The sequence below is a fragment of the Tympanuchus pallidicinctus genome, unplaced genomic scaffold (genome assembly GCF_026119805.1).
Source record: "Tympanuchus pallidicinctus isolate F22 unplaced genomic scaffold, pur_lepc_1.0 scaffold15, whole genome shotgun sequence".
In the NCBI taxonomy this organism is placed as follows: Eukaryota; Metazoa; Chordata; class Aves; order Galliformes; family Phasianidae; genus Tympanuchus; species Tympanuchus pallidicinctus.
The window spans coordinates 8,963,369-8,990,593 of record NW_026294669.1 but is presented as its reverse complement, the minus strand read 5'-3'; the positions used below and the strand labels follow the sequence as shown (position 1 = coordinate 8,990,593).

Here is a 27,225-nt window from a genome sequence, read left to right as displayed (position 1 = left end):
TATTTCCAAAACTCTCTGGTTTACTGTGAAGTGGGTGTTTAGCAACTGTACTGTTGCTGAGCTGGAGGCAGATCTTAATAGAAAGGGAATTAAGTTACCGCGCCTCAGATTAGTTGCTTGGCTGCAAGCTGAAGGCACAAACCTGACATTCCTAGAGAAGAAACTACCAGTAGGACCTAGTAAATAATTTGACCATTCAAGACAAATAAAAGTACTTAAGAATCAGGGATCCTTCTCACCTCCCAGTTCTGCAGCTATCACTCAGTTGTTCTGGCTTGCAACACAAGTTTCAAGAGAACTAACTTCTGCATGGATTATCTCTGATGCTTAAACAAGGCTGCCCCCCATCAATACAGCATAGGATGATGTGGATGCTAAGAACACACTGCACAAACTAACATGAAGAAAACAAAACTGCAGGCCAAGACAACAGGGTTCATTCTCACTGGCAGACAGAGGTTCTGCTCTCTTCAGCCTATAAATCCAAACAACTCCTAAGTCAGTGCACGTCTAATCTAACATTTGTCGCTTTCCAACTTATCTTGTGAGTCCCTACAGCATCAAGGAGGTCAGCTCAGAGAAGAATGAAATAGAAATTACTCTTCTTGAAAGTATCTGGCACAGACACTCCTACATCACTTGCAAATGTACTTTTTTAGAAAGGTAATTTCTAAAGACATTAAAAAGAACTACCCAGATTTTTATTAGTGCACGTTTGCAATTACATAACTCAATATAGCTCTCTCATTTCCAATACAAGTGCAGTATAAATAAGAAGCATAAAGTTCAGTAACTTGTTTTCCATAACTAACCTCTCTTAACTCATCCAACTCTGCCTCACCATTCTTCCTCATTTTCACCAAGCTGGCTTCACAACCTTAAAGCTGTATTTTTCTTAAAACTTCCCATTCCTGCGCTTGACTCATATTATCACCAATTTTAACATAAGTGTGGAAAAAAAACTAAAACTGCTCTGCTACAAATAAGAGAAAACAAACAGAAATCAAGAAGAATCTATTCATAAATTTGAAAGCAACTTCATAGATCAAGGTGTGTTTGATAAAAAGCCCGTGCTCTACATCTATAGCGTGGATTTCGTGTTAGAAGGGAACACACTTACAGTGCAGGTTCCCATCCTGCAAATACATCAGCAGGACCATCGTGTATTTTAATAGTGCAGCAGTCCATTTATCTTTTGCAGTGGTTCAGGTCAATACACCATCAATAAACTGTCATTCTAAGAGAACGTGGCCTTCTGATAAGACAATGTTCCAGTGCAAATTCTGTCTTTAATGCTTCGTGACTGTTTTGCATAGATAATTATGAACTGGAAGCCATAAGGACAGGCCATTTTGAGCCTCAACTGTGCTTCCAGAGTACCTGCTATATCAGCTTCATACTTGCCAGAACTAACAAGACAACATCAGCCAGTCCTTGGAACCCTGCTCCAGAAAGGAAGGGGAAATCCACAAAGGTACTCGTTACACTTAACACCTTCATTACCATCTAATTTTTTAGACCACGTTATGAACTCTACCATTAAGTTCAAGTACTGCACACCAGTTTCAATTAAGATTATAATCACTTGTTGACATTCTGTCAAACTTCTCAATTTGTTTTGGTTTTAAAAACATAACGTAATACTTGTACGGTCTGCAGGCAGGAAAACCATATGTTTCCTCTCTAAGTACAATTTTAACAATGCATGTTATTCATTGAAGGAGACTGCAGAAAAAAAAGATAAAACTGAAACCTGAAAGCTTTTACACTCATAACTGATGCTATCATAAGCAATTGGAAGACTACATTACTCCAGAAGCCACATTCATTTGCCTTAATTCAAAGTGCCGATGTGAAAACTTCAGTCCACCTAAATACCTTCTTCCCATTTAAATTAATTATCTGAAATGAGCCATTAAACAATTCTTCATGTAATAAAAAGAGGAATGGCTGCAAAATATTAGAGAAGAGAACATATTGGTGTGCTTCCTTCTGAATCCTATAAGCACCTCACCAACTGCAGAGGCAGCACATCTGCTTTCAGACCCCCAATCTCTCCACGTCCCAGGAGCAGCACCTGCACTCTACTGCAGCAGACAAGGTTCACCTTCTACGTACAAGAACATCAGTTAAGAAAGTTGGGAAGCTTTGTCCATCAGCTATCTAGAAACAGTCTACATATTTAAGCCTCTCAACAAACATAAAAATGATTGCTATAGATCAGCTCCATACTCTGTAGGTTGCCTCAAGTTACCAGTCAAGCTGTAAGACAGAGAGGCAGTTCTGCTGTCAGAAGGCGTCATCTCACTGTGAAAATCATCAGCTAAACAGCACACTGTATTTAACTAAAATACACATCTATTAAGCAGGTTAATGATTCATTATATCAACTGACTAAAAAAATCAGCTGGGTGGTCAGTTTTCAGCTCTCCCATCTTTCTCCATCTAATGACTCTTCCCTCCTTAAAGCTCACACTGAATTGATTGTCTCCTGCTTTTCCTGACACACTCTTTGAAGGCACCAGCAACTCTCCATGACTGACAAGGACTGAAAAAGATCTGTATTTTTGCCATTATATCAGGAGCTGTTATACCCCTTTGGACATTTGTTCCATGCTCCCCCTGGGAAGCACATGCTGGGCTCCCAGCCTCACCCAACACAGAACAGGAGATTTTGGGAAAGGAACTCAAAGAAAGTGCCACAGAGGATAAATCCTTCAAGTCCTACAGTGCAGCACTGGTAGCACTGAACCCTGATCTAGCTGGCTACAGATTTCCAAGTCCATTCTTCCCACAGAGCAGTTTTTGTGTAGTCAGTACTGGGCTGCAAGAAGTTGTGCTCCTTTTTCCTTTAAAAAAAAAAAAAAAGTTATTACCTCATTACTGGGACCATGAGGACGAGGATAGAGATCCAAACGCCAGCAGGGACGGAAGCAGAGTTAGCTTAATGGAAATGCTCTGGTACTACAGTAGAGATTGTTTACTTTAAAGGATAACAGGAAAGAAAGGCATCCCCATACGGACTATAATTAAAATGAACTGCAGTTCAACAGAGAGCTTTTAGAGGTGCTCTATATATCCTAGTTAAATCTCAAAAAAAAAAAAAAAAAAAAAAAGGAAAAAAGAGCAGGAGTCAAATTCCATTTGTTTTATACCATATATATATAAGTTTTATACCATCTCTGTTCTTGTGGTTACAAGAAGAAACTGGCATGAGACACAGATGCCTGAATTTCCAATAAGCAAGCAATTGTGAATATACGAGGTTCTGGATACTTGCCTCTTCCCTTATAGGAAGCAAGTGACATGCTGAGCACCCACATTGCAAGGAAGAGCATTTAGTTACAAATTCTTATCATTAAGTTGTGCATTCTCCTTAATGCCATCTTGCACAGAGGTAGAAGTGTTCATCTGTTCTCTCAGGGAGAGCATAAGAACGGAGTTATTTTTAAGTAACAGTGCAGTTTAACAGAAGCTGTGAAAGAAACTGACTTCAAGACTAATTGAACGGAAATAGCTCACCAAAAAAACCCACCAAGCTAATGCAGAAAGGTGTAAACCAACACTGAAGGAGATGCTTTCAGGAAGCATGACCCTTGGAATTGGCTGAGGTTCTGCAGTCTGCAGCAGGGAAGTTTGTTTTGTCTCATTAGGAAAAAAAAAAAAAAAAAAAGAAAATCTATCCTGAGGTGTAATAACACCAAAAAAAAAAAAAGAAAAAGCAAATGAAAGTGTGAGAATGCCAGTAAATCTTCTCACTTCGAAAAGAAAAATAAAGCAACATCATTACCTACATTCTGTAAAAATTTTTATCAGAGCTAGTGAAACTAACGTGTTAAAAGTTTAGGTACTCAGCTCCTGTTCTATAATAAATGTACGGTGGCTGTAATTGCATCCACCTTGTGCCTCTTATTCAGCAAGCTGCACACAGCTCTTCAATTCAAGCTGAAATTAAATCCTAGATAGCAGTACCAGCGGAACCCCAGTTCACATAAATGTAATGCAACTATTATTAAGTGGTCTTCCTTTTATATAACTATAAACTGAGTTTTATTCCTTGGCTACAAAATATCCTATTACCCACAGACAAATTGCTGTGAAGCCCACCTACAGCTACAGGCTCAGCAGGAAGCACAGTTAATAGCCAGCAATTATATTTTTGCAAGAAATTTTGCCTTCTCAGCAAAAGGAATAGAGAACCTATTTTATTAGAGATATGACAAACCCACATTTTCAATAGTTACGCGACAAACATGAAATTGGTCTCAGTATTTGCTGACCACAGAATGAAATAAATCTTAATGAAAGAAGGCAATCTGAGCAGCAAAACACTTCTGCCACTGAGAAAGAACCAGTGGGAAAGACTGGTGGGGGTGAGCTTAATGTAGGGATGATCGAGAGATGCAGTCAGTGTATTCTGGTGCTGCACAAGGGTGCCCCCAGAGTACCCTCCACATCACAGCTAGACAACAGTGATGCCAATTTTCCTTTCATTGAGAAACAACACTGAAGGAAAAACAGGATTACTTATGTGAGAAGATAAGATTTTCAATTTCAATACACTGTGGAAGTATTTTTAAAACATCTCAGCAGCTCTCAAAGAGCTGTGATATTTGAAAAATAAACCTTGCTTCTAATTTAGATTTGCTTCATAAAATTAAGAAAAATATACTAAATACACCTCTGGAGATCTGCTTCACAGCCTGACTGGCGTGTCACTTCACCAGTTAAACAAATGAAGCAGACTTTTAACCAGCAAATGGAGGACTCATGTTAGTGCTGCATTTTGCACAAGCTGAAGAGTTCAAAACTGTAACTGCTTTGTTTCAGAGGGTTTTTATCAGTACAGCTCATCGCTCCTGAGGCAAGACCCAAAGGTTAGAACTGCTAATGTGGAGAAGCTAGAGACAAAACTCCTAATAAAGTCTGATCTTAATATCCTTGCTTCAGCTGAGTAACGTGACCCCACATAACAGGTCACCTGTGACTGGGAAGGAGCCCTAAGTAAGGCATTTCAAAGCTTTGTTTGCTACCCAGTACTTAAAATTGAGAGCTGCACTTGTGATACCAACTGTGTTAAACATACCCACATTACTAATCTTACCAATAGGAGAAGATTAAAAGCAGTGAGTTCTGCAGTGAAAGTTCAAGCTAACACAAAGGAAGGAAACAGTTAATTAACCCTTACCCTAGAACACTTACCAGGAGTTCTGCTCGATCCAATCACACTTCAAACACGAGTGGAGCCATAAATTTTGACCACATGACCTAAGTCAAGAGACTCCTTTATTTCCTTGTGATTCCAGACAAGTCCAACTATTACTTCAGACCACAAAGCACAACCTCTCTCACACGCAAGCTGCACATACAACATTATATATACTCATGCAAATTTATCCAGGCCATACAGTTGTTGACACCATGTTAAAGCAATATCTTTCAAGCACACGTTTTTCCATCTATCTTCAAATGAAGAATTACAGTGCACAGTTAAGCAAGACCAGCATTAATACTGAACTGGAGATCAGATGCCAAGTTTTTGCAGGAAAAGATCCTCCAGAGTATGTTGTTATCACTTAACAAATCATAAACCAACTAAATCCTCTCAGCGACTGTTCCTGAATATTTTCACGGGGGAGGGAGGGGAAGCCTGTTTGGAATGGCACATCTGAGCCTACTGAGAGCGAGTTCTCATCACCCACCTTGTCTCAATGAGGTAAGCAGTATATGTTTCTTGCATGTTCATGGCATTTCTCCCAGTCCGTTTCTCTGCTTCTGAAACGGTGATTTCCATTTTCTTTGCTAAGCAGTCTTCCATCTTTTCAGAGGAGGGAAAAGAAAATTCATGTAACATTCACCGCACAAAGCAAAGGCTGCCGCCCCTACCTCCCCTTTGATCATTACCACGATAGAATAAATCTTTTAGCAGCATTTCATTCTATATCCGTTTGTAAATCTGGCACACACCATGAAAAGAGAGAACTTGCTTTCAGGGGGAAAAAAAAAAGTCAACAAGCAGATAGCTTCAGAGACCAGAAGTTATCAAAAGCCAGGAAGAGAACAAACATTTCTCCTGCACATAACAGCTTAACTCCAGAAAAAGAAAAAAATAAAAGAAGAAAAAAAAAAACCCACAACAACTAACAGTATCAACAGTGCCCCATACTTCCTAACAAATCAGTACCCTACTACCAGCACATCCCTCCTCCAAACACCTGGGGCACAGCACTACTCCCCTCTTACAGGAAGAAGAGCACACAGTGAGATTTCAGTGCTTTGCTTTTAACTCTCTGGGAGAAGGATCTTCTCCCACAGTCAGGCAGAAACCAGTAGGACCACATCAACCCCCTGGAAAGGCTGAGCTCCGGGGACCTCCCACTGAATCCAGCAGGGAGAGAGAAACTCCGAGCGTGTATGCGTGAAGGGAGGGGGGCAACCTGATAAGTAAAAATATTAATTACAATTATCAGCATCCGGCGCTATGGCCGCGGGCAGACAGCGCGAACACCAGCCGAGGAGGAGGGGAGCCGCGTTCCCGGAGCGGACAGCCCCGGACCGGCAGAGCAGAGCCGCTCCCGGCTGCAGCCCCTCCCGCAGCGCAGGACGCCCCTCGGCCGAGCCCCGCGCCCCTCCCCGCCGTAGCGGCGCCGCGTCCGGGCGGCGCAGCTCACGAAAGCCCGGTGCTCGGCCCCGCGGGTAGGCCGCGCCCGGTCCGGCGGACCAGAAGCGGTGGGACGGGCCGCCCCGCCAACCCCCGCACCTCACCGTGGCTGCCGGCTGCTCCGGGAGCGGGAGGTCTCCAGCGGGCACGGCGCCGTCCTCCTCCGGGCGGCTCTCGCTCACTTCGGCCTCGGCGCTCTCCATGGCGATAAGAGGCTCGGCTCCTCGCTGCGCGCAGGCGCCGAGGCCGCTCCGGTAGGCACGGCGGGCCCGGCCGCAAGGCACGGGGCGTGGGGCGCCTGGCGGCCCGGCCTGCTCCGGGCGCGGCGGTCCGTCCGGAAGGTGCTGGCTTCCTGCCCTCCGCTGTTCGCTAAAGGAACCTCCGGAGCGTCCGGCCGGCCGGGCACCGCGTTCCTGAGGGGTTTCTGATCCACCCCCCTCGTTTCCGTGCTCTTCCATTGCCGGACAGCTGCCTCTTTGCTTTACGGAGTCTCCTTCACTGGCTACTAACTTTCTCACAAGATGTTTGTTCACATTTGGCAGCTCGCTGTTTTCTTTTTAAAGCTCACCAGCCCGTTATTTCTCCACGCTTGCTCCTTTATGTCACTCCTTTACAGGCACCGAAGGACTCTGTTGTGCTGTGCTCACTCTCACCTCTGCCCCGTGTTCTACCCCTGGTGGGAGATAGTTGGTACCCTTCTCCCTCCCCATTGAAGCCTCATCACTCAAGAGATAACTGAGTGGGTACGGTCCCCACAGTTCATCTCTTGGAAAGCTGCTGTTATTTAATAAAAGTTTCAGCTACCTCCTTTCTTCTCATTCAGCAGGAGCAAACAATTCTCTGCCTTTCTACCCTTTTGGAAGGATGTTCAGCAGCTCTGGCACTAAGATTCTGCCAACCATCACCGTGAAAATGTTCCTGGTGCAAATATATCCATGTTGTGTTGTGTACAATGGACCCACACCTCTGTCATTGCAGACCTTGGGTTTACTGCCTCACAAAGCTGCAGTGCCACACCGTCTTTATTCAGCTACCAAATCAAACAAAGAAGTCCCTCCAGTTGTGCCTTTCTCAAACTTAGCTTAAAGCCAGCTTAGGGAACAGAAGAGCTGATGGTATAGATTTCATTGCTTTGCTTTCTTCTGCTTTGAGTAGGAAATCTTTTTTTTAGTAATAACTAGAGCTGAATTTGCATACATTTTTCATCCCCAAATTAATCTTTCTCTTTCAACAACAATTAAAATAAATCACAAAGTCCCCTTTGAAGACCCCACAAATGAATATTTGGCGTCTGGTTTCTATTCTGTTGTCTTCAATGTTTATTCAACGTTTTCCTCAGATTGTTTGAACTGATACCTCAGTCCCTCCTTTCCCACCCCTCCACCACTGGGGCTGGATGGAGTTTCCCAAGCTTTTTCAGCAAAGAACAAAAGTTTTTTACAAATATGTGAACTATGATCTGTCCTTTCAATTGATTGATTTAGGATTTGTTTTCTAAACCCGAAGTCCAGTTTAGATGTAAGAGCGTGATTGTACATTGTAAGACAGAGTCTGTTTTCCATTAGGGTATGGTCTTTTTATGTTTACTCAAGATGTACATTAAGATACATACCTTGTATCAATTACACTCACATTTGCAGGATGTGCATACTGAAATTTTTCAGATCCCTATCAGAGATGTAATGGAAATATTTATGTGAAGCTCATACAGGACATCATCCTTCGTGTTAAATATTTTTATTATGGAAACAATGTTATCAATAAAATACAGCAATATTTTGCAGTTGTAACATCCAGTCATTTCAAAAACTATTTTCAGCTTTGAATTTTTTTTATTATTCCTAAAAAGTAGAGTCATGGCATAGTACGGATGTGGAGATAAATGAATACAGTGTGTGTTGGAGAGGGATAATGACAGAGTCCACTCCGAGATGACAAACATGGACAGCCCTTAGAGACAATACAGCCTGGGAGCATTAGAGGGAAGTATGAGGGACCCTTTTCATGAACTACTGTGCAACGAGGAGCTTTGATAAGCACCAAAGGCACCATAGCTACACAGAGTGCTCCTCCTGAGCCACATTTCCCCCCAGCACACCTGCAAAGCAAGCTATCTTCTCTTACAGGTAAACCAAGGCAGTATGAAAGGTCTTCATCCAGGTGATCGACACACCTGCAAATATGATTCAGCAGTCAGGAACATCTGTCTCCAGATCTAACTAGCAGATCACACAACTTTTTCTATGAACTAATCAGAAGCCTGAGTGTTAGTCAGATTTTGTAAGTGTCCAAGCTGGGAATAAATATTTTCACTGTAGTAGCATGGCAGGACATTCAAACCTTTGCTTTGGGCAGTGTTTCCCCCTAGCTTGACACAGCTACATGTGCTGTCAGGCTCTCTTCAGACCCCCTCCTCTGAAGGTGAGTATGACTTCCTTCAGGTTACTCTAAGCATGAGGCAACACATCCTTTGTTTTCCAACCATAACAAGGCAAGCTGTACTTGGCTTCCTACCTTCAAGCTCCTTCAGCCTCTGAAGCTTATACTGGAGAGACAGATTTTCTCAAAAACAATCTTTTCCAATCAAAGCACCACTGACTTCCTTAATAGAGAGAAAGGAACATCTCAGATTCACCAAACACATTTGCTCTTTCTTCCAAGTTTTGCCTTTTCTAAGCAATGGCACCACACAAGGAGATGCAGACTGCCTCGCTGACCTCCTCTCAGCTGTTTCTTACTCACAGCATGGTCCCTGGCAAACAGAGAGCCTACCTCTTTCTAGCTTCTAAATCTATTATTTTTAATCCTGCTCTTACTCTGAATAAACTGCTTTTTGACTGAACAAAGCTAAGCAACTCAGTTCCTGATGCTTTTAGTAAGGTTACGTGTGTTATGTATTGCTCTACCTTTTCTACTTGGTTCTGTTTTGTTCTAGGAACTGACACACCTTTGGCAAAACCTATACACCATATTCATGGGAAATCATTCAGATAATCTCCGCTTTGTCACAATACTGATTTTTAATAACTTCATTTAGACTTTCTCATCTCTTCAACTTCTTTGAAATGTTTACAATTAAATGATAACAGAAACAACAACAGCTGCCAATTTGTTACTGAGAATTTAAACAAAAACTACTAGAAGAGTAAGTATGCTTTGCATCTGTCTTCCAGTGCCTGTGGCGTTTCCATAACCTCAAGTTCTGTTCTCCAGGCTGAACACTACCAGCTCTCCCAGCTTGCCCTCGAATGGGGAGGTGTTCCATCACTTATCTAAAGCCTCAGGACTCAGTTTATGCATCAATACTGATAACTACAAATATCAACAGTTCAAAAAAGAACTAAGCAAATGCAACAGATATTAGTCCAGTCACATAACATGCAAGAAATTGGTTGGGTCAAGGGAAGATCTACTGATGCAGAAGAAAACTCAGCATCTTTTGTTGTAGTCAGACATTAAAACCAATGCTCTCCTAAGTTCTCTGGGTCCCAGCAGGCATGGAGAGAAGCTCAGTTTTTTGCACATCCACATCTGCATCATGGATTATAGCTATGTGGTTCCTTCTTCCCTTTCTCACCCTTCATATTCCTTGTCAAATCAATATCTTTGGCCCTGGGAATAAGAAGTTTGACTCACCTGATTCTAGCAAAGTCCATCTTGACTTTGCCCTGCACAGGGGTGTTTAGTGCCCGTGCTGGGAGCTTCAAACCCATTGATGGGTTGCAGACTCCTGCCTCCCGCAGTGGAAACTCAGACTATATTGTTTCAGGTGGCCAAAATTTTGTTTTAATTTTCTGGTAAATATCTTCCAGCTCCTAAATGAGAACTTAAGGAAAACTACTCCCAAGATGCAACTTAAAAATCACCCTGCAGAAACCTTATGTTCCTCAGCTTAAATCCAACCTTCAGTAAGTCTTAAGAGGCTGTCCAGGTCACTAACAGAGAAGCAGGAGAATTTACACCAAAAGGCATAAGCAAGTCAACAATAAAAGTAACCATTTACCTTTTCTTGCTCTTCAGCATCTTACTTCAAAGGTCATTGTGCTCTCTCACTGGAGCAAAGTTCTGTGATTTGAGCTCAGAACTTCAGGCTAAATCCCAGAGTCACCATCCCTGGAGAAGTTCAAGAACCACAGAGATGTGACACTGGGGATACAGTTAGTAGCCAAGGTGGGATACTTCGGGGTTGGACTTGATGATCTTAGAGGTTTTTTCCAAACTTAATGATTCTATCATTCTTTGTGCTCAAGACACAAATATTTCCCTAAGATTATTCTTCATAAAAGAAGAAACATCTTATAGGGTTCTGTTTGGCCCAGCAGCTGTCTGCATACACTGGGGCACATGGACAATTCCCTCCTGCCCATGGCTTGGGCACCTGGCTGCAGGGAAACTGCACAGCATTCCTGCTGCCCTCCCAGGTTCTGCAGTTCAAACAATAATATCCACCACTCCAGTCCCTTGCACTTGCACTTCTACAACGCAAGGCATGTTTTGTCTCCTGCTGGGGACATTACCTCTCCAAGTTTCCTGGCATGGCAGTGGATCCTTCCTGAATTTAAAGAGGGCTGCCACTGATCATGAATAATCTGCAGCATTCACAGCAAAAGCCTTACCCAGCTTCCTCATTACATGCAAAAGGGCTCAGACTTGAAAATCCAGCTGGCAGCCTGAGTGGTCCATGGGCACATTGAAATACTGCAAGAGAGCTGGCAGGTCACCAATGCACACTGCAGTTTCAATATGCTGATTGGAAAATAGTGTCTTTCTCAAAGTTTACTAAACATTTACTTGTCCTTATTCCCAAACAGCCATTCACCAGTGGTTATAACAGTCCAACCCATCCCTTCTATGTTAATGCTACTTAGCACGTAGGAAGATGCCCAACCTGATTTAAAGAAAAGTAGGTGATGGAAATCAATTCTGGACCTTTCTTAGGACTTGAGCCAATGTCCTCCAGGACCAGGAACATGAGCAGATTCCTTGGTCAGGCAAGCCCTTCTGGACTCATTTTTCCAAATATCTGCTCTGCTCACTCCAGGTGGTTTCTTCTCTTAGGCCATCCCTGTAGCTTCTGTTATCCCAGGAACAGAAGGCAATTTCTCCACAGAGCACAGGCTTGTGTCTGGGCATTCTGGTGTGAATGGGAGCAGACCAAGCAGCTCTCTGCAGAGGCGTGCTTCTATAGCTATGGCATAGGAGAGCCATCTCATCTAACACTTTCCCTTTTTCATTAAAAAAAAAAAAAGGGAAAAATAATGCTGTTATTTAACCCCCTAACAGCATAGCTTACATAAATAATACAGAAAATAAGTGGGTGCAGTTTATCAGAAAGATTCATGCACAGAAAAGAACAGGCACTTCAAATCCAGCTGAGCAGAAGCCCGTTGATTATGAGCCAGCATACATGCAAGCATAAACATACATGCATCACATATACATCACACACTGATTAATGAACCAAAAAACAAATGTATAAACAAGACTTACTGACTTAGAATGCTAAGAAATAGTTATATTTGGCAATTACTTTGACAAAAAAATAAAGTAGTCTTTATTTTTTTAGGTATTCTAAAAATACCTAAAAAAAGGTATTCTGGCTGCAAAAAAGAATCTTAACAGTGTAATCTCTTTCTCTGTTCCACCCCAATATAATGACTATTATCTCAGCATACTGTGAAGGATTAGGACAGAATATAGTACAAGTGTGTGAGGATTTTACTTTTGCCACTGAATGAACAATCAAGACCAGTCAGATTTCTGCTGTATTTCACAGTTCTACTTTTGTAAGGAGGGATAATATTTCTCCCTTTTCTTTTCTTTTTTTTTTGGTAAAGCAACTTTGAGGTCTTGGGGTGAAAGAAGCTATTTAAATGCTCTGTTATTATTTTAGGCTCTGATTCAGTAAAATGTATCAGGATACTCGCAGTTTGAAAACACCTACTTTGGGCTGAACTCATGGTGATTCCATCTTTCTGTAGAAGTTACCATATACTCTCCAGTTATCCCTATTGAAGATATATCCCACTGCAGTTTACTTATAGGGTAGAGCCGATTTCTAAAAGGAGAAAAAACAGTGAATTAATGGCAGCTCAGAGTACTGAAGCGTTCCTTTCCATGTTTTATTCAGACAGAAGAAGTCTGTGGCCGTGCCCATGCCACTTCTAGAGGTCCCCTCTACAGCTCCCTGGGCTGCTCAAAGCAGCTCAACTCCACAGTTGGAAAAACCAAACTTTTCCCAGAGCCAGAGCTCTTCCCCCAGCTCCCCCCCCTCCCATATTTGTATATATTTCACGAGGAGAGCTGGGCTGAGTTTGTTCATGAGCTGCAGTTCCTGGGCGGACCCCACGCACAGCTGGGTTCGCTGTGCCTGGATCCGCCTTCCCAGCCTGCAGCCTCATGAATGTGGGGCTGTGGGCTTGACATCGGAGAGGAAGAAGGATGGACGAGTCAACACCCTGAAGCCAAGCTTCTGGATCCAGAAAATGGGTTGCTGGAGGAGACTGGGTCTGCTTTCCTTGCTGCTGCTGTCCTTCTGTGAGTACAGAAATGTTTCTACTTGGGCAGTGTTAAGCAGAGAGGTCGTTTAGTTTTCCTTGCTCCAGAAAAACAGCAAATCGTTGACTTGTCCCCTGACAGCAATTAGGTGGAGGGTTGGGAATAGCGGAGAGCTTTGCAGCGATCTGATCGCAGTGCTGCTCCGATAGCATCAGCTGTGCGTTCCTCTTACGGAGAAGGGCGAGCGCTTGGCTCGGCGGAGACCGCTGCGTGCTCGCCGAGAGCAGCTCCCAGATGTCAGTGTTTACAGCGCAGGAGTCTGTGCATCGGTCAGCATGACTTGGTGGAAGCTTTTACTTTATTGAGGAAGATTAAAAGCGACCGAAGTGCACCGTGAAATGATCTGGCTTCAACAGTGTCCAGATGTGGTGACGTTTTATCAGCCCGGGTTTATGTGCAGCATTAATCGAACTATTGAAGATGGAAAGAAGTGGGGAGGGGGAGGAGAGCTGTCCTTGCAACAACATCTGGTTTTTCGGCAAACCTTTCCAGCACTTATGTAAAGATTTCTTTGTAATGAGTACCCTGTTAAGGTTTTGATAGCACTTCTTCAGGACTGCAGATAAAACCCTCCAGCAGCACTTGAAAACATGCCCATCCGAGGTTTAAAGTCTCTTGTTTATATCCCGATGATTGTTTCATAACAAGGAGTAGATTTGTATATGAGCGAGTGTTATATACACATCTCCTAAGTATGTGTGTGTGCCGTTCTGTATATACAGCCCCAATGTATGTGTATACACACATATATCCCTATATAGTATATATTTATATATTTGCTCCCTTTTTGCAGCGAGCCCCTTTCCAGATACAGACCTGTTCCCCTTGGTACAGAATTTCCAATTCAACTAAAACTGCTTTTTGCTCAAAGCAATGAAGCCCTGGGGTTACAGTGCCCATATATTTGCATCCAATTGAAACAATGGGGGGCAGGGATCTGTGTCCGCGTCCACTTTCCATGGGTCCCCCTATCTACAGAAATGGGGAATGAAAGAATACAGCTGGTTGGTAATTTCCTTGTAGCGAGCAAACTCTTGCTGTGACTTCTGAAGCAGAGAGCCCCACGCAGGGGGATTTACAACATAAGGTCAGGCCAACTTTCAGAATGTTGCAGAAATACATAGCAGTCCTTACTGCAGATAATACCCTAAAGTATGGGTTGAAGTGTAGGATGCTATACTGATAACATCCTGCTTAATTAATCACATTTGGAGCAGCACTGAAGGAATTACTAGAAGGTGTTATTTAAAGCACAGCCTTGGGTTGTTTTTGGTAAGAAAGAAGACCACTAATTATCCTTCAGAAATACCTAATTTTGGAGTTATTTAACTTATGGTTTCCTTTTTCTAAAAGGCAGGGTTTTAATCTTAAAGAAGCCAAACCAAAACATATCATGATTACTAAGTTCATTTGAAAGGTTACGTGAATGATATGATGACAGCATCTGTCTCGGCATGGGGAAAAAAAAATAAGCCAAGGCGCTCTCTCTCTGATTTCGCTCAACAATGATATATGTTTACTGGAGCTACCTCCCATCCATCGAGTCCAGTGTTAATATCAACATTACAGTAATTCTGTGACAGTAAAAGCACCCTGGGGGCCCACTTTCCTTTGACGTTGAGAGAGGAGGGAACAGCAAGTTCCCCAAAATGGCTGAAAATATGCATTCAGTTGTTCTTCCAGCAGCAAATCCCCATAGTCACCCAGCTTCCCTGCAAAGAGCGACAGCATGGCTTGGTGACGGCAGTAAAGTAGCTCCTCTTAGCATAGAGATTTAGGAATTACCATAGAGAAAATGGCCGGATGGTGTTTGGCTATCCTGGAAAAGTTCTCCCAGTGCCAACTGAGTGTCCTCGGAGACTTTGTTATTCTCTAAGGGGTCACCCCAGGGCTGCTGAGACACAACTGTGGGATCCACACTGGCCATTCCCAACTCTTCAATCACCAGCATGGTCCTCAGTGTATCTGACTTCTTTGGTCCATATGCAATGGAAAAAAAGGCTGTAGCCTAAGAAATGCCTGAAATTTCAGCTCATGGATTTCCCTGATTCCCCTTTTCACCTCCTACCTCCAACAAAAAATACAGGGATCGTTCAGGATGGGAAAACCTGTCCTACAGTGGAGGCTCCCATATTTTACTGCCTTTAGCAGCTAGGAGCTGGGAGGTGAAATAGTCATGGTCTACAAAAAGTTCCCAGAAAGCTTCTGTCTGGCAGAGGAATTCCTCTTCCATCAGACAAAGGAGAAGCAAGATTCACATGCTGGAAGCTGAAAATAGGTGGTTTTGTGTTAGATCACAACATAGCAAATTTACTCCAGCAGATAATTACTCAGACTCAGAACGCAGTAGGTTTTTGTTGCTCAAAGCCTTTGACAACCACAAGACTATCTCCTAGGTAGATCACCACCCATCCAATGTCATAGGTTGGATATGGGGCTACTGCACTGTGCACGCTGTAATGCTCCGGCCTTCAAATTTATAATTAGGATTTTTCCTAGGGAAACATCTGCCCCGGAATTTCAGCAAGTATGTTCTCTCATGGCTTGCAGTCCTACCTCAGGATATGGTACTGGAGAGGCCTATTCTATCAGTACTATCCAATGCCATTCCCACTTCTCCATTACCTTTTCAGCTGTCTCTGCCCAGAACTCGATGGGAGCACAGACCTCCTGCCTGCTTGCTCAGGGGATGGTCACCCTTCTCCTCTCACCAGGCTATGGGCCACACAACTCAGTGTCCCATGGCATGTATTGTAGCTGGCTCATAACCCAACATCCAGCTTTTCAGAGAGGGAAAATCACATGTGCTGCTTTGAGTCCACAGCTCCCAGCTTCTGAGTTTGGTCTCTATTTTCCTGTAACCATCTCCCATTAAAATGATGGCCCATTAACATACCCTGATGTTTTCTGCCATCTATTTCACTGCTTCCTACATGGCACCCTGATGGCTCCACAGAGAGCTGGAAGTGGTATCTCTTTTTGGATGGTGGCTCTTTGAAGCTGCATGCTCTTTCCTGCTTGCACAAACCAGTTCCTGTTTCCCCACTGAGCCTCTTTTGCTAAACACATAGACTGTATGTAATCCATAAATCATGACTGGGAGACCCAGGGCTGTCAGAGAAACATCTCTGTCTTTTGATCCATCCCACTCCTCTCTGACCTATCTCAGGCTCCTCAGGCATCTCATTCAAGAAGTTGGTCTCCTATTTCTGAGGTCACCAGCGTGAAAACCAGGGGCTGCACTGTCACCAGAATGCCATCAAGCTCCTCAGGCAGGGAAGCTATCAGGATCACACTGCAACAAACAACAATTCAGACAGGCACCTAGGGTCAAATATGAATGAGTGAGAGGGTGAAAGAGAGGAAAACAATGAAGGGTCACCCTCTACTTCACAGACAGATACATGCATATACAGAATGGGATCCAAGCCGCAGTCCAAGACTGATCCAGAGCAGTGAAGAACAGAGCCCTTCTCCCAAACCATGAAGTGTATGGAACAGGGTGCTACTCACCATGGCAGCAGGGTTGGCTACAACAAAGTTTCTCAAGAAACATCTTGTTTTGCTTTGACTTTGGAGCAACATATTCCCCAGTAAAGGGAAAAGCACAAGGAAAGCCCTGACGCTGTAAAACTGGAATCCTCTGCACAGTCGTGACTGGCATGAGACTCTGAGATAATGATGGATTATCCTGAATTCACCTTCACGCTTCGCCAAACCTGGTACTGCATTTTCTGCCACTGATGCAAGTTAGATAGACTCAAAAATAAGAAAACCAGCAGTGTAAATCTAGATCAAGTTTACAGAGAAAAGTCCATTTAGAGATATAATTCCAAGCACTTGAAATTAAAACACACTGCTTTCTAAAAAAGCCAAAGCCAATTTTTGCTCTTAATGCTGTTATCAATATTGGATGATGGTCATAAATGATAGATGGCATAAGTTGGAGAAGACCTTAAAAATCATCTAGATCATCCCTCTCTGCCATAGGCAGGACTGCCAGCCACCAGATCAGGCAGCCCAAGGCCACATCCAACCTGTCCTTTAATTTCTGTGTGATCACAAAGACATTTTGTGTAACGGTGATAAAAAAGTTCAGTCAGCTGAAGTCATGATATTTGCTAGTCCTCTTAGAGACAGTCCTGAGCAGATGTGTCCCATGTGTTCATTAAATAGGCAGAGAGCAATCATTGGCATTAAAACTAGTTAACAGGAAGCTTTTATTCTGAGGAAGCATTCAACTCTGTTACTTGTCTCTACAGCTTTGTATTGCTCCATGAAGTTGATTTCCTTAGGACACGTTTTCCTCTCCCCTTAGAGGTAACTCTTTGCAGTAACATTTGCTTTCAGATAGCTGCCACGCTGTTGCGACTTGCTATAAACTAATGAACTCTCCCATGGATTGTCATATTTTCAAGGAAGTGCCACAGCTCATCTTGCTTTTAAAAAAAAAAAAAAGTCCCACCAAGGAGATGAAATCAGCAGCTCCCACACACTTTGCTCTTTCCACATCTAATGCTTTGCACCATGTGCCAAGTGAAAGCCTCATGCAGGAAGAGCCCCAGTTCACAGGGAGACAACATCAATGATGGCTGCCCGCGTTATGGGGCAGAGCTGCTTCTTCTTAGTGCTGGACTCCAACTGTGGGAAAGCACTTTCTTAGGGATCTTCAGAGAGAAACAAAGGGGTGGCTGCAAGGATGAGACCACTGTGATCCTGCCTCCAGAAAGGCTTTGTAAGGTCCATCGAAGTCATGTTTCTTTTCTCCGTTTGGTTCTTTTAATGAGAGCCATATAGGGCTGAAACACTCCTGCCAGCTGCTGGTAGCTGTCAAGCTTTTAGGAGAAGTGGGAGAGCCTGCTTATCTTGTAATCGCCTCTGCAGCCCCTGCTCCCACCAATTACACCGCTCCAGGACATGGCCTTTCTTGGAGCTCTCACACTGCAGTGTTTTACTTCCCATTGATAAGCCAGGAACATGCCTGACAAGAGGCAGCTGATTTATACCACAGCAAATGCTTCTCCTCTGTGGGGCAATTAGTGTATCCATCTGTGCCCTGCAGCCATCCCTCTGGCTACTGCCCACATGGACTTAGGCAGGTCTGGGAACATACCTTCACCAAAGTGCTGCCCTGGAGTATACAGGATCATTTACAGCTGGAGTCAAGATTTAAAGGGGAAAAGCCTTTTCAACACTTCCAGTGTGCGATTTGCAGCTATCAGCAGAAACAAACTGCAATGGAGAGCTGGTGCTGGGTGTCAATTTGCAGAGCCCCACTAACCATTTCAACCCCATGCCTTGGCTGGAGTTCCTGAAGCAGTCAAAGCTGGATATGTGATCTTTGCAGCAACGCTGGGGGTGGAGATACTGTCAACAGTCCCTCCTAACTTCAGCCGTCCCACACCAGAGTGCTTGTGCTCATGCAGAATGAGCCGTGGTGTCCCATCAACCAAGGGTCTGGCTCAGCCATGGAGCGCAGCTGGGACATGACAAGGGACGTCTGCCTGATGTCTCTAAAGAACTCACTGCCTGAGAGCATCTGAACACCAGCATCCAGCCTAGAAGAGACTGAATCAGCTGCTGTCTCGCTGCCTAAACTATTTTTTCCACGCTAAATCTATCCCAAAATTAGCCCCAGTCATTGCACGAGAGCAGACAAGATCCTTTGCCATACAGAGGGAAGTGACACAGAGACATGAGCAGCAGAATTAATCATCCTCCCCCAAATAGCCTCAGGGTACAAGCATCCCCCGGGGAGCCCGGTTCCTGTTGTGTCTTTAATATGTCAAAAGGCATTTCGTGCTGGTTGGAGGTGGTGGCAGACATTCCCACCAGGGGCATAGAGAGCAGACCAGTTTACCCGCTTATGTGCTGTATGAGGGACGCTTTAGGAAAAGCAAGAAAGATTTTTGCATCTGTATCCATGCTAGCCTTGGGTTGAAGTTCCCTCTGACAGCATAGAGCACTTTATGACTGCTAGATCTGGCCTAAATGAAGGCAAAACTCAGTGTTACACAGTAATGTTAGCAGACATAAAGAACAGGCAGCACTGGAATGTGTTGGTGGCAGTGCACTGGTGGGAAGCTATTGGTGCATCTCAGCCCAGGGCTCAGCCTTGCTCCCTCAAGCACCCATTGCTGCTGGAACTGCAGCAATGCAAATCCAACCAACGCAAACCGGTCCATCACAGAAGTCCACCCAAAATACTCAGACCAGCTCCGGTCGAATGTCTCTTTGTGAACTCATCAAAGTCCTTCTAACACATGGCAAATCGAATGTGTGCCAGGAATTGCAAACTCCTCAGGAAGTTCATCTAAACGATCAGCAAACCATTTCCACTTAAAATAGAGCAAACCCTGTTGCCCAAATGTGACCCAGATAACGTTTCTGACACGTTTACCTACTGGGATGATATCTTTAAGTTGCACTTCCAGCCACCCACAGAGATCCAGGTTCCTGCAGAGCCTGTGAAGCATATACAAAGATAATTACTGGGCTTAATATGAAAAGAATTATAAAAACAAAACAAACAAAAAAGCTGTGCTGTACTTTTTCTTGGATTGCAGTAGTCAAAGGCAGAGAAGTGTTTGTAGCCGACTCCCATCTCTTTCTTCTGTTGTTGGATCTGCAGTAAGCCGGGACCAAAGCAGCTCCAGGGCTGCAATCTGGATGCCTCCGAGGATGCAGCATGTGAATCCCATTCATCACGGGGTGCCTTTCAGGGGGGATGTGCTAACTCAGCCCTATGCCAACACATTGCTTCACCCTGCCAAGTCCCAGGTCAGTGGAGTCACTGGCAAAGCTGCTAAAATTGTTTATGAACATTGTACTCTGTGACTTCATCTTGAAAAATCTACTTTCCCCCTGCCCCTGAAGGCATCTTCTGTCCTGATCTATCACCAGCGGGTAATGCTGGTGGATGGATGCAGGCAGCCCCCATCTCAGTCCATTAGCCCAGCTGCCCCAATGCAGCTTGGTTTGGGCTCAGCTGCCCAGTGGGTTACGGGGATCTGGGGTCTTCCCCCAGAGCTGGCTTGGCTGATGATTTAGTGCAGGTTACATTCCACGATTCTATGATACACGCATGGCTAAATGGGCTCAGAAGTAGAATACTACCAGGTATCAATGACTGTTTCAAAGACAGAGAGAAAAAACAAGCAAACAAAGCAGTGCAAGGCCATTTCACTGATCCACGTTTTCTCCATCCTCAGTTCAACTTCACTGATTGCCAACCAGCATTAATGGCCAGAAGGGTGTCTGTAGCACCAACAAGAAGGGTTCCTGGAAGAGTCATGGTGCATACACTGAGTAGTGCCTGATGGAGTCATTGCTTTTGCTTCACCTGGTGCTCAGAGTCCTTCCAAAGCTGCAGAGTGCGCAGTGCCCTCCCCATTGTTTTGGATGGGGTTCTGCTGGGCTCTGTAACCACAGGTGCAATTAGCAAGCGGTTTTCTTATTCAGAGGAATCCTCCTTAAGGAGAAACATACCAGAGTAACCCATTTCAGGGAGTATCACAAAATCCAGAAAGATGCTTAAAAATAAGTAAAATAACCTTGGTCTTAATTGTTTTGCGAATAAAGAGAGAGGATTTGCTTATACCAGCCTGTTGTGTGCTGTACGTAAATTTTCCATATCTCTTTTCTAATGGGTTGCAGCAGTGCTTGGATGCAAATTAGTGGTGAATAGATGGGGAAATCCTCCAAGGATTGCTTTGAACGTGGAAATGAATTTCAGCTCTGCCACTTCAGAACGCTTTTTGTTTACTTTCCACTGACATGAAATCGGCAGCGATTTCGTAGCATGCGGGATTGGTTAGCTGGTTACATAATGCTTAATAAATCCAAGAGAAATAATATAAAACACATCATCCAGTCTGGGAAGAGCAATGATAGCTCAGCTGTGTCACCAACCCGCCTGGCCACTGGCTTTTGGAGAAACATCTGACCAGTGTTGAGAGATGTGGGATGTGAGATGGGTGATGAGGAAAAATGCTCTTGCTGTCTTTGGAAGCCTCGAAGGCAATGCTCAGGGTACAACTCTCCCTTCTCATCCCATCCCATTCTCCCAGGCACGTGCTCACACAACCAGATGCATCTGCTGCTCCAGGAAGCAGTGTAGTGTCACCTATTAGTTGTCCCCAGGATGTTCTGCAATAGCATAAGGGCCCTGCAAGCAGCAGGAGGGAGATGTGGCATGAATTAGCACAGGCAGCGGCTGTGGAGATGATGTGGAGAGGGGACATTTGGCTGAGATGTCAGCACTGGTGTCCCCAGCAAACAAGGTGGAAAAAGACGCAAGCAGGGGCTGCCAGATTCAACAGGAAAAGACTTGCACACTTAAAAAAGAGGTTTTCAGCCCAATATCCTTCACCTGACCCCTTCTTCCTTCTTGCCTCACCCTGCAGGCACCTGCCTATACCTTTCTCCTTCTTGTAGAATCATTAAGGTTGGAACAGGCCTCTAAGGTTGAAGTTCAACTGCTGAAGTTCAACACCAACCCATCCCCACCATGCCCACTGACCACATCCCTCAGTGCCATATCTCCGCTGTTCTTGAACACCTTCAGGGATGGTGACTCCATCACTCCCCTGTGCAGCCTGTGCCACTGCATCACCACTCTGTCTGAGAAGAAATTCTTCTTAATATCCAAAGTGAACCTCTGCCTGTACAACTTGAGGCCATCACCTCTCATCCTATTGCCATCACCTGGGAGAAGAGGCCAATCCCCATCCCACCACAACCTCCTTTCAGGGAGTTGTAGAGAGTCATAATGTCTCTCATGAGCTTTCTCCAGTCTGAACAACCCCAGTTCCCTCAGCTGCTTCCTGTAAGACCCTTCTCAGCTCCATTTCCCTTCTCTGGACAAGATCCAGGTCCTCAACGTCTTTCTTGTAGTGAAAAAAACATTGCTCCCCCGTCAGTGTTGCTCCCCCTGCTGACCCTGTGCCCCACTTTGCTTCGTGGCACCCCTTGGTGCTGGTGCTGCCTCTGTCCCACAGTGTGAGCAGGAAGAAGAGCAGAGCTGGGGATGCAGGGGTTAATCCCATCCAGCACAGTGCTGGGGCCAAGTTTGTAAGTGACTCTTTGCTATTTCGAAAAGAAGCTGCCTGGAAAGGGAAAGGAAAGGGAAAAAAAGAGAGAGAGGTTTACTTTACAGCCATCGTTATTTCATCTGCACAGTTTATACAATGGAAAATAAAAGCCAGGGAACGCTAAGTCAAATCATTTCTGTTTCACTAATGGTATGGAAATGGTTTTGTTTTTATAGGGGAAAAACAAATGTGAACTTGATGTGTGTGTGTGCGAGTGCTCATGCAGCTCCCCTCATTGCAAAGGGCAGAGCAGCGAAATCCAGAAATAAAAAATGACTCAGAGGCTGTAGGATCTATGAGTCAGTGGAGCTGTTGTTGTTTTTAAACACGAGTGAGAGCACAATATGGGCGACAATCACCCGCACAGCCCTCCCAGCCCCAGCAGAGGGGTGGAAAGCAGGATCTGGGGCAGGGAGCTCAAGTTCTCCTGGAGGAGACTTCTTGCCTGACTTCAGTGCCTCAAGCATGGCCAAGGTGGATGTGGTGGTGGCCAGAGGATGGAGGATCCCAGCACTTCTGGGAGCAGATGGAGAACCACTTGCTCCGTCCTCACCCATAGGCAAAGACATAGAATCACCACAGAAACAGGATTGGTTTGTGTTGGAAGGGACCTGTAAAGATTACCTAGTTCCAACCTTTCTGCTATAGGTAGGGACACCTTCCTCTAGACCAGGTTGCACAAAGCATCTGCTGACTGAAATCAAACAGAAACCATCCCTGGGTGTTTTCAAGAAGCTAAACATGGCATTGAGGGACATGGTTAGTGGGGGATGGTGGATATGGGCTGATGGTTGGACAACATTACTGATGCTATGAAACCTCCCTGGCCACGTCCTCACCATGAAACATCCCCAAGTCCCAGAGCAGCACGAGATCACTTGCAGGAGGTACACCAGGAACATTGGAGATGGCCAAAGCAGAAGGACAGACAGCGTTTGGCTGACCTTGTCTCCCCAGAGTGAAGTTAGATCATGATGCCATTCAGGCATCTGAAAAAGATCTGAGAAGTCTTCTTGTACAATCCATACCCAACTCACTTTGTAATAGCACTGTGCATTATTTGCTAAACACTTCATACAAAGGCTTATTTTCATGAAGAAAAAGTAAGCGGTAGAGTAAGTTGGTTTCCAGCCTGTTTGAAGAAGGTCCAAACACACCAGAAACGTATACTGCACGTCTTTTTTGGCACTGGGAAGCACTGATGTCTAATGCAATCAAAATCAACCCCTTTCTATTCACCAGGAAACATTACTGGCTCACTCCACACGCCCGCTGCCAAGTCCAGTATTTGTTACATGGGATGATGCAGGACCTGAGGGCAGAGTTGCTCCCTTGAACCCGATGCCGTGTGCGCATTGCCACTGTCCATGGAGAAGCCTCACAGGGGCAAGAATTGGGATATTGGGTCTGCTAGCTCCACTTAGTCTCCCAAAGCAGGAAATCCAGGGCCATGCTAGGCAGCTCATGCCAGACTGCCAGAAGGTTGCACAGCCCTGTGCGTCTTCCCCTGGAAATTGGGGATGTAAGAATTGCCCTGCTGCATTCTGCCCATGACAGCTCAGGAGTGATGGGGACAAGACCTCACGAGGGACAGCGAGTGAGCAGAAACAAGTGTTGTAAATAACAGGGAAGGAATTTGTTTGTTCTCATAACAATTTTATGAGTGGCTCTGTTAATGCAGAGCCGTGTCATTGGCCATGGATCACAGCCCACTGCAAAGCCTGCTCCTCAGCTGGGAGCGAAGAGAGGGCTCATGGCTGAGCCCAGCACTCCACGCTGTGCCCACACCTCAAGTTAGCACCCAGTGACTTGCCACAGGTCCCTGCTGCACTTCAACCTCATCCTTAAATCCAATTTAAGGACAAGATGGAGCATAATCTGTAGCTCACATGCAGGTCACCTGAGCAGGTCCTCTTCCGGTGCCTTCCAGGATGCAGGAGGCAGCCCTAGCACCTCACATCAAGTGCCTTTGCTGAAGTTCATTTGGTGTTGGGTTGTCACCAAAGAGAACAGCAGAGAGGACTTGAGAACCAAAGCTTTTCATCCAGCCCTGCAGCAGGGCAAATCGCCTGCGTGTACCACTGCTTTGGCTACAAAGTGATTCCTCTGCCCTCATAATGAACACACTGAGCTTCCACCTCCTTGCACTCAGGCTTGCTTCTTGCTCACTCACCCTGCTTGGGGTCAGCGCAGGTGGTGGTATCAGCCTGCTGCTGTCACAGGGGAGGCACTTCTGGCATAGTTTTCCCTTCCTCCTTCTACTTAAAAATTGCTTAGTATTCTCCCCATAGCATCTCTGAGGTCCTAGTTATAGATACCAGAACACTCGATCCCATTCTCATCTGCAGGAGAACAAGCCTTCCTATTGATAGGGAGCCAAGCTCCCTGGGAGCCCACCTCATCGGTGACTTCAAACCCTTTTCCCAACTGTCTTTCCACAGTAACTTTGACTAACTGTACTATTTATTGGCTCACATCACATCCTTATGGCTTCAATTTATTTTTTGAAAACGCAACCCACATTTAATTAGTTTATAGTTTGTTCCAAGTTTTGCTTATCCAGCTTTTTTTTTCTTTCTTTCTTTTTTTTTTTTTTTTTTTTTTTGAAGTTTGTATTTTGATGTTTAGCATTTGCCTTAGCAACATCTGGAACCCCTTTATGGAAGCGTATTGTTACTTTTACTGCTCGTGCAGCTTTATTAAATCATCCGCGTATTAATATTGAAAGTGTTCATCTGGGTCTCATCATGGCCAAGACAAGTGATGTGGCAGCTCAGTTGTACCTACGAGCTCATGCTTCAAGGACACAATGTTCTGGAGAAACTCGCAGTGGGCTTTGTGTACTTCGTTTGAGTTTTAGTGGGAGAATTAGGAGGGGGAAAAAAGAGATGTATTCCTGCTCTGACCTTTCTTGCAGATAACAGCATAGAGGGCTGAGCTAGTTTAGAACAATTTGTCTCCAAAGAGTTTTGTCTGGTTACTGCTGTATTTCTGGCTCTCATTTCCATATTTAACTCTTTCATCCTCCCTGGCTGCCTTGCTCTGCAGTGTAGCTGACTCTAAGCCTGGCACTGTGCTCCCGTGGGGCGACAATAAGTAAATATCAGCCCTGTGGGAATGAGTAAATAAAGAGCAAACCCCCAATGGGTGTTGAGCAATGAGGGTGGTGCAGGCACAAGAGGAGAACACTGACCAGCAGGCACAGATGTAGCAATGGCCATCCTTGCTGTCCCACCAACAGACCTTTGTGCCTCAGCAGCCCAAAATCAACCTTGTTAACAATGGCAGCACGGAGCAGCCCGGTTGTGTTGGGATCCCAAACTGAAAGGAACCCAGGGAAGAGCAGGAGCACTGAGCTCTGTCTCCAGGTGCCACAAAACTTGTATTTCTCAATGCATCCATTCAGCAAATACCTTTTTTTCCCCCTGGGTACTTTACCAGAGGTTGTAAGGGAGCAGCTTAAAGGTGGGCAGTCTTCCTACAGGAATGACTGCTTTTCTGCCCTGTTTGGAGTTAAAATCTCCCACACAATCCTTCCCTACCTGCAATGAAAGTTCACTGTACGATGTACAGATGGTCCATACCTCTGCAAAGTAGCTGCTGTAATTCAGGTTCCCATCTGAGTGCTGCTGAGTCTACTTATCAAGTACATGCTAGCATGTATTTATACATAAGCCTTTCAGTGGCTTCATAAAAAAAAAAAAAAAAAAGTCAAAGGAAAAAGAAAAATACATCTAGCAGCCTTAAAACAGGAAGTTTAAATTTAGCTGGGATTTATTCCTTAACCAAGAATAGTTCCTTTAAAAATAGAGATAACTTGCTCCTGTCTGGAGGAAGCTGCCTCCACGGGGCCAGTGCAATCGCATCAGCTCATTGCTTTGCCATCCTCTAAAACACATTGGACTGAGCAATGGGGTACAACAAATGCATGCAGAAGGAGAGTCACTTTGGGCTAAAACTCGCTGAAAGTGGCCAACTGCTGTCCCCTGTGCCCACAGCCTGCTGTGCTGGTGCACGCCGCAGCCTGAAGACCAACCTGTGCAAGTGGTGTGACTCCACGCCGCCAGCGTGTGAGCGGGAGGTGTGCTACAGCAACTGCAACCTCAACTCCTACTGCGAGGACCCCTTTGAGATCTGCGTGGCCATATGGTGAGCTGGGGATATGGGAAAAAGGGTTGGTTGGTGGGAATGTGCTCGTGGGGACCCCATGCCATCGAAATCACTAAGGGCTTTCTCTTCCTCCCCCATTGCCTCCATTGTAATCATAACTGAGATGCAACTGGGTCTTAACTATAATAAGGAGTGGTTTATTTTCTAAATAATTTATGCGCATATGTGCCCCACACAGCACCACAAGCATGCTGTGTTTCCTCTGTACCCACATAAACCTGAATTTAGCTTTGCAAGCTGAGCCTGCTGCACAAAGCCAGCAGACGTGATGCCCAAAGCTGTGATTTCCTCCTGCATCAGGATGGGAAAAGCCTGCTCCAGGTGCAGGGATGCAGAGGTCATGCAGAGGTTGCTGCCCCAGAGGTCTGTCCCCACTTGGGGCACAGACATCTACACCGGTACTAGGCCACTGGCAACATCCCCAGGGAAAAGCCCTATTGGCTTTTGCTGGAAATGCCTGGAAAGGAAATGCATTCTGGCATTTCAAGCATACACCAGGATGAGTGAGCACCTCCTCCAACTTTCTGGCCTCCCATGAGCAAAACTAAAGTGCATTTTGGGTCTACCCAAAGTGATTTTCTCCTCTGTCCCTTCTAATTCGGCTGCCAGAGTGAAATCCAGGAAGCACATATTGCTAGGCTTTATCTCAACCTGCTAATTAGTGTGAACACTGGATTGCCTGGCTTTCAGTAGACTTTTACCTCAATGTAATTACTGCATTATGGACTGGAAAAAAATAACAAA

At 44.9% G+C, this 27,225-nt stretch overlaps 2 protein-coding genes across 3 annotated transcripts in view; one reads left to right on the top strand and one right to left on the bottom strand.

Annotated features, from left to right (window-relative positions):
• Positions 1-7,134, bottom strand: part of SNX4 (sorting nexin 4) — a 31,378-nt gene extending 24,244 nt beyond the window's left edge. Inside the window, exons 1-2 of one of the 2 annotated variants that reach the window (XM_052675603.1) lie at positions 6,766-7,134; positions 5,703-5,818 (exon numbers count right to left, since the gene is read on the bottom strand). In XM_052675603.1, the coding sequence (XP_052531563.1) occupies positions 5,703-5,818; positions 6,766-7,119 (470 nt within the window). In that variant the 5' untranslated portion in view covers positions 7,120-7,134. Of the gene's footprint in view, positions 1-5,702; positions 5,819-6,461; positions 6,489-6,765 lie in introns of those variants that run through there. The other variant, XM_052675604.1, reaches the window with a different exon arrangement.
• A 5,845-nt stretch (positions 7,135-12,979) lies between these two features.
• The window catches only part of LOC128076915 (TGF-beta receptor type-2-like), a 27,067-nt gene continuing 12,821 nt past the window's right edge, over positions 12,980-27,225 (top strand). The window contains exons 1-2 of the mRNA XM_052675413.1: positions 12,980-13,198; positions 26,310-26,460. Coding sequence (XP_052531373.1) covers positions 12,982-13,198; positions 26,310-26,460 — 368 coding nt within the window. The 5' untranslated portion in view covers positions 12,980-12,981. The remainder of the gene's footprint in view (positions 13,199-26,309; positions 26,461-27,225) is intronic.